The sequence below is a fragment of the Canis lupus genome, chromosome 28 (assembly GCF_048164855.1).
Source record: "Canis lupus baileyi chromosome 28, mCanLup2.hap1, whole genome shotgun sequence".
In the NCBI taxonomy this organism is placed as follows: Eukaryota; Metazoa; Chordata; class Mammalia; order Carnivora; family Canidae; genus Canis; species Canis lupus.
Window position 1 is genome coordinate 5,217,422 of NC_132865.1, and position 8,095 is coordinate 5,225,516.

The 8,095-nt window shown below is 38.4% G+C and overlaps 1 protein-coding gene across 1 annotated transcript in view; it reads right to left on the reverse strand.

The window, feature by feature from the left end:
* The window catches only part of SLC26A7 (solute carrier family 26 member 7), a 112,962-nt gene extending 105,266 nt beyond the window's left edge, over window positions 1-7,696 (reverse strand). Inside the window, exons 1-2 of the mRNA XM_072803951.1 lie at window positions 7,545-7,696; window positions 7,087-7,400 (exon numbers count right to left, since the gene is read on the reverse strand). Coding sequence (XP_072660052.1) covers window positions 7,087-7,279 — 193 coding nt within the window. The 5' untranslated portion in view covers window positions 7,280-7,400; window positions 7,545-7,696. The remainder of the gene's footprint in view (window positions 1-7,086; window positions 7,401-7,544) is intronic.
* Window positions 7,697-8,095: the final 399 nt, after the last annotated feature.

The following is an 8,095-nucleotide window of genomic DNA, read 5'->3' on the forward strand; positions in this document are numbered from 1 at the left end:
AGCCTAACTTAAACCTAATTAAGCAATTAAAAAATGTGTTTGCACATGCAAGTAAAAAGTTGAGGGTGTGCTAGCTGTCATCAGGACTGTTCTATGCTCTTTGCTGGGTTGGCTTCCTTTTCAGGCTGTGGAGGCCCTGGGAAGCTACAGAGGCACAATATCCTCACTACCAGCAGTCCCAATACAAAGGTATCTCTTCTTGAAAGATCCACACATACCCCGGGATCCAGATTGATTGAATCACTCAGGTCATTTGTATTACCATTACCATTTTAAAGCAAAAAAAGAATGACTGACTTGTTGCATATTAAATCCATGGCCTTGTGCCTACGTGACAGATCTCATCCCTGAACCAGTCACAGGCCTGATGTATGGGATTGTACCAACCACCAAGACCTGAGCCACAAGCCCTTCCCCTAGATGAATCACTATGTCTGTATGTCTGTATCCAGTTCTCAACACTGTTGCCCAACAGAGAATCTGGAACAACTTAAAGGAAAAAAAAAAAACATAATGCCTCGATGTCTGGGAGCCCCTCCCAGAAGTTTGAGAATTGCTTGATAATGGGGCCCAGGCATCAGTATTCTTTTAAGCCCTAAGGTGGTTCCAATGGATCTGCAAGATTGAGAATCTGGTTGAGGAGGACTTGGCCCATTAATTAGCCTAGACTCCATCACTGGAGCCAAAATTACAACCTCATATATACATATACTAAACCACATATACTAAAGATGGATATAGTCACTAACAGAAGTAAGGATGCCTCCTCACTGGCAAAAATAGAAGTCTACTCATATGTAGGCCACACACTTTATCCTCTTACTCACTGGCAATCTATTTTGTTGCAAACCTTGCTAAGATCTGACACCCCAAAAAAGAAGGTCATGATTCTTCCATGTGAACAACTCTAAATATCATAAAGGGCATTCCTCTAAGTGCAGAAGGACATAAATGGCCCTTTGATGGACAGATCATCATCTTTCTATATTTAAGAAAAAGAAAAAGGAAACCAGAAATGTCGAATGAAGCCTGGAGTTACAGTGTGAAGATGGGTCATGGGATAAAGGGAAATGGAGGAGAAGAGCTGGCAAAGAGTTACTAGCTTGTGGGCATATTTGTTTAAGGGTTGAGCCAAGTATACTTTAGACTCACTTAGCAATATTTTGCTGCCCTGGTTCCTGGAGAAAAGTTACTAGCAGGAAGAAAGAGTCTAAGGGGGGTTAGGTTAGAGATTCGTAGCTAATGCTGGGATTCTGAGCTCTCAAGGCTGAGACCACGCAGGGGAAACTTCCCAGACAATCCTTTCATCTTCCCAAGGCAGTATGCTTCAGGAATTCCCACTTATTGTCCCACATGTCACTAAGCTGCCCTCAGGAGTGCAGCGAAGCTCAGCTTCCACACACATGTCTTGCTGCCAGTAATGCCACACATTCTGCATAATTATAAGGAATATCCATCTTTTGTCTGCGGCTCAAAACACTGTGGTTTGAACATCAGGCGACCCTATGGCAGCATAAAATTTTCATGGTTTGGGAACACAATTTCTAGGTGATCCCTTGGAATGCAAGGCAAAACATTCTCATATTCCTTCTCAGTGGATTAGCTTCTTACATGGCAAATCATGCATTTTAGGTCTCCGCCCTGTCTCAGCACTTGAGTTTTCAGGTTGGAAACAGAGAAATTACTTCCCCCAAGTGCTTATTCGGGCTAGAATGTGAACCAAATACCCTAGAGACCAGAGTCTTATGCTGCTTAGCTGGGCCCACCATGTTTGTGACATGTTTTAAAATCAATGATTTTCTCTATAACATTTGGTCCTACAAACCGTCAGCTAAAGGCTACTGCGGTAGATACAAACTCTAATGGCTTGTACCTGAAGGTAGTGATAAGAGCTTCCAGATTTATTAAATATTTTTTAAATACAAATTGTTCCTAAGAAATATTTGAACGTGCTCAAAGAGGGTCTAAGGTTTCTCTTCCTTTGAAATGAGGACACCCATACTTTTACTTATTTACCTTGGGCAGGTGCAATCTTCCCTTTTAGCAGTCAGCAAAGCCTATGTATACCTTCCCAGAATACTTTTTAAAAAAAAAATTAACAGAAAATACAAAGGATTATAAAGAAATGAGGTCTATTGGAATACATTAATCCAGGTACATGGATTAGGAAAGGTGCTGTGGATCTAAATTAAGAACGCAATCTTAATGTAATATCTCTGTAAAGGTTTTATTGAGGGTGAGTTTGAGGCATTTTGATAAAACATATTAGAAAATGTTTTGGCAGAGGAAAAAAATTCAGACATTCAGAGTCCTGGGCAGGTAACAGGAATACTAGCAGGAAGGGTGGCGATGCACAGGTGAGTGATGAAGAGTGTAGCAAAATGCAAAGTGCGTGTCGTGTCTAAAGGAGGGGGGGAGCCTCAATGAAGTCCAGCAGATTTGTGCCTAATGGGAATGTGAGCCCCGTATAGCCATGTATTCCCCTTTTAGAAGAGGAGCCAGGCATCTGGATTAATATGAACTATTCATATTTGTGGATGTTGGCTGAAGAAAAAAAAACAACACTGTTTTGGAACAAAGGAAATACACCTTTTAACAGATTTGTCTGGAGGGCTGCAAGTTTGAAACCTCAGGAAAGTAAGGGGAATTGGAAGAAATTAACGACTCATATTTCTAATGTGTTTTTTTACTATTAGTATCTCCGTTGCGTTTATTCTGAAAATGTAAGAACTTAAATTTATTTTCCTTCCCTGAGTGACAACATGCAACTCTGGAACAATCAGAGGTTGCAGGAGCTGAACTGTTTTTAATCCTTCTAACAGATATTTATTGAAAACAAAATTCTAGGGATCCTTGGGTGGCTCAGTGGTTGAGTGTCTGCCTTCAGCCCAGGGCATGATCCTGGAGACCCGGGATTGAGTCCCACGTCAGGCTCCCTGCATGGAGCCTGCTTCTTCCTCTGCCTGTGTCTCTGCCTCTCTTTCTCTCTCTTTCCCTCTCTCTCTCTCTCTCTCTGTGTCTCTCATGAATAAATAAATAAAATCCTTTTTAAAAAATTCTGTGCAATAGGCAATATACAAGTTGGTAATAATATAAAGATTAGAACATTATCTTTGTTTCCAGAGCCTACACACCAGTGTGGAAAGGGTTGTATCGAAATATTATAATACAATCTGTTAAGGCCTATCATAGAGATACCTAAAAAGCACAGAGGGAGTGGGAGGGAGAAAACATACCTCTTCCCAGGAGATTGAGAGGGATTCTCAGAAGACAGATCTCTTTGATAAAACCTTAGTATCAAGGGGCTCAGATTATTAATAATCTAATAAATTATTCTAAAGAACTGGGCTTTTATCCTGAAGGAAAGAGAGGATTGAGGATTTTTGAACAGAGAAGTGATACGTTCAGATTTTTACAATCATTCTAACTGCAGTATAGAATATGGCCTACAGGAGGAGACAGTAGAGAAGGAAGGCCCACAAAATGATGACTGCAGTAGTTCAGACAGTGAACTATGGCTGCAGCAGGAGGCATGAGGAAGACTACCTGGTTGGAAAGATAATCAGGGACTGGAAATAGAAGAGCCTAGTGGCTGACTGTGAGCTAGTGGGATAAGTAACACAAGACAGGGAAGGGTTGGAAATAACTTTTGGGACCCCCTAAGACACAGTCTAGTACAAGATGAGAGCATAGTCCCCGGAGCCACACTACTTGAGTGCACATCCTAACTCTTCCACTCATTTGCTGTGTGACTCTAAGCAAGAGATTTATTCTCTCTGAGACTCAGCTTTGCATAATATAACGTCAAATATTCTTACAACAGTGTTCACATTGATGCCTGAAAATTACTCTTATTATTAATTATTATAATTCTGGTTAGGATGGTGGTGCTATTCAGTTTGTTTGTTTTAGAAGACTAAATGTTGCATCTGAAGTGCTTTTAGAAGTTTCCACAATTGAATATGTGGATCTAGGGTTTAGAAGAAAGTTCCATCTGCAGGATGATGGTAGTTAGAACCTCTTATCCTGACTTAATGGCCTAAGGCATTCTTAGAGAAGAAGGCCAGGGTTTGAGTCTCCAGGACACCAATGCTTAATGGGCGGATAGGGTAGGAGGCAAAATCTGCAGAGCATGAGAAAGCTAGAGAGGTAGTAAGAGAAAAATGAAAGAGCAATGTCTCAAAACCAAGAGAAGAAAGTTTTAGAAGGGATATAGTCAATACAGAAAATGCCATAAATGGGTTAAATATGACGATAACTGACAATGATCCATATTTAACAAATGGGAAATCTTTAATAAAGGGACTTAAAAGACATAATTTAAAATGTCTGACATATAGAATACATTCAAAGGTCAGTTTCCATTATTCTTCTTAATTTTAAATGCATTTCTAGAGAGAGAAGAATGAAAAACTACTGGGTTGAACCATATAACTTTCCATATTTATAGGTAAAAAAATGTTGAATTCAACAATTTCATATAATTCAACTATGCTGAGTAACTGGAAAGCTGCTTCAAAGCCCATTAGAGGGGATCCCTGGGTGGTTCAGTGGTTTAGCGCCTGCCTTCGGCTCAGGGCATGATCCTGTATTCCCAGGGTCAAGTCCCACATTAGGCTCCCTGCATGGAGCCTGCTTCTCCCTCTGCCTGTGTCTCTGCCTCTCTCCCTGTTCTGTGTCTGTCATGAATAAATAAAATTAAAAAAAATAAAACCTCAGTAGAATGAAAGCAGGTATTTGTTTCTATTGTGTTATGATGCAAAAATTAAAAAAATACCCTTTACTTCTGATTTTCCTAAAGAAATAGAGCTGATAATGATTGCATATTCACATAAATAGAAGCTAATGATATCTCAATACCATTCTTATTCTATATTCTATGGTAGTCATTTCTCTCATCACTCACCTTTGAGTCTAAAAACTCCAGGGATGAAACTTAAATGCAAAAATAATTTGAAGGGAAGACTATTCATACCTGTCCCAAGAAGTATCTTCTATTACAAATAACGTTGGTATAATGAAAAAGTCTAGTTATCTTGGCAGTGCAGTGCATAAAGCATAAAATGTTAAAAGTGTTGGCTTTGGAATCAAGTCCTAACTCTACCACTTATCAGGTATGAGGTCCCAGGAAAATTGCTTGTTTTTCTAAACCTCCATTTTCTCATACGGAAAATAGAGAAGAGACTGCTGTCTCTTGGGATTTTGTTAGGAAAGAGGAAGATAATTAATAGAGGGGTGTAGCAAGCACAGTGCTCTTTATAACAATGGTAATTTATTTTTTATCTCTCCATAGTGGGTGAGCCTGAGAAAATTTGAGAGAAATGTCTTTAAAGGAATAGGTACTTTTAGGGGATTAGTCTTTCATACATCAACGAAAACCCTGAAATTCATGTAGCCTTGTCCAATCACTGGTAGTTTTCCAAGAGAATCATCAGCCAGATCCAAAACTCCAAGAAACAGGGCTGAGTAAGCTTTGTGCTTCTCCTCAGTCAGGGGCTGGCCAATGTGTTTCTTTGTAACCAATGAAATATATGACTCATAAAACAAAATCCCTCAAAATCTACATCCAAATGAAAGCCATACAGTTAACTACCAAGGACTTGTACGTAACACTATTACTAAGGGTGTATCACAGGCATCTTTATCACATCCCCAAATTTCTCTATTAGGTTAATATTTTACAGAAATGAGACAACAAACTATTTTAAAAATATTTTTTTCTTTCACTTTACATACATTAAATTAAAGCAAAAATAAATTTATAAAATATACTGAAATTATCTGGTGAAAAAGCCCTTGGACGTCAATCACTAAGATTCAAGGTACATAGTAGTGTCTCATTTTGAATTTAAAATTGAATAAAAACAAGGCTGAAAATGCCCTAATCTGTTATTTACTTCGCACTTTTATTAATGATTACCATGCTTCACTATTGGCAAAATGGTCATTAAAAATGTAATGTAAGACTATTCAGGGAACTAGAATCCCATAAAGTATGATAGTATTATGGATCTTAAAGTAAAGCCACCAGTGCAGATGTTCCTAATCATACTAAAAACACAAATACACAAACCAGTTTGTTCCAGCTACAGAATAATTCAATTAAAAGAGTGCTTATAATTTAACAGTATGAATAATAGTTCAAGCCAGGGATGTAGTGAAGCTACAAGGAAATATAAATCGACAGTCTATGCCAAGGAAAGTGTTCCAAATGCTCAATATTGAGAAATTAGTTCTTTTCCTTGCTACAGGTAGGAAATTACTACTTGAATTAGCAAAAAAAAAAAAAAAAAAAAAAAAAAAAAAAAAACCACTAATAATAAAACAACAAATACACCTTTAAGGAAAACGCACGCGCACGCACACACACTCGCACACACACCTATTAGTTAACTTACAGCTTTCACCAAGAGAAGCACCTATCTAAATCCAGGATATCATTTAGAATCTGCTTTGGGAAAGTTAAACTCAGACTTCTCACCAGTTTAAGTTTCTTATTGAGAAATAAATACAGTACGTAACGTGATACAGAATTAAATCAGCATGCACAGTAAAACATAAGCTCTAAGGACATACAGGATTCTCTTTGCAAATAATGATCTTGGCAAGGAGCCTCCTTTATGTACAGAAAGCTCTGTTCCTTGCTTATAGCAACTCTCAAGGCTACAACAGGTAATTGTGTGCTGCTAATCAGGTTTACAAACGATATGTGCACGCCAGGAGATATTTTATAGCTTGATTCCGTAAAAGAAAGAAACTATATCAGTAAGGTCAAGCTATAAAAACTCATTCTCGCACCCTTACTGATCTTTTACTCTCACATAGTATGAATTTTAACATTGCAAATACGTAATAATGCCTTTCAAAAACTGGTTCAGTGCCTAATAGCTTCCAAAAATAGCAAAAACAAAACCAGACAATTAGGAAAGCCTTTGTATACAGATATTCAATTGTTCTTATTTCTCCAGAAAAATGAACTATCCATTTCACTAGCTAAATTATAGATCTTGGGTCATAATACACTTCCAAGAAAGCAAAGTGACATCCATTCTGCATAAAACAGGAAAATCAAATGCAGTACATTACCTTGCGTCACCTGTTGAACTGCCAACATTATTCCAGACATGGTGTCTGGAAGCAAGTTTTCTTTGAGATTGTAATGCGGTGCCCATTCCAGGATAGGTAGGCGCCTTCTACACCACTGTTTAAAGTCTTCGCAATGGGGGGTATGCATCTTGCTCCACAGCATGCCTTTCTTTTTCCTCTTTGCCCCTGTCATTTTTCAGATTACCTCTTGTAGAAGTAAACTTCTTTGGACAAGGCAAAAAAAAAAAAAATCGTTGCAGAACACCTCCTTTCAATGCCAGGCTCCAATTCGTCTGTGGTTTTCAATGTCAAAGCTATCCAGAAAATAAATCAATAAAAGAGAGAGAGAAAGAGAGAGGGGGAGAGAGATTAACAGAAGCACTTAAATACATGCAGCCAGGCTCTATCTCTTATTATGGTGAAGCTAATTATTCTAGATAAAAGGGATAGATTAAAACCTTGACTCCTTATCTGAACAAGACGGGGAAATGGTTCCTGTTAGTGTAATATTTTTCTGATCTTGGAAAAGTAATGGGTTCAGTGTTAAGCTGGTCTAGAGCTCTTTCGCCAGTAATTCCCCTTATATTCACTGTAGTCTTATGTTTTTGGCTCCAATCCCAATGGCTAATGAGGTAGTTCTGGGCGTGTGTTGGAAGTGGGCTGGGTTATGCTAATGAAACCAGGAAGCTAGTCCAGTCTCTCCCCCACAAGCTGTGCAAAAACACAACACTGCCAGAGGGGTCTATCGTGCAAAATATATTCAGACAACCTAGCCTGACTTTTTTGAGGAAGTATATATATTTTCAATATATCAGATGACTGCCAGTTCTACAAAATTCAGAAAAAAAGAGGAGGGTATTGCTAAATATCCTTATCTTTTTTATTCCCTGGGAGATGAGCTTTTCATTCATACAGAAACATTCAGACAGGCACTGCCCAGAGAACGGAATAGCCAGTTTTCATAAACAAACTGAAATTTCACCTCATGGGCTGAGAAAATAAGCATTGC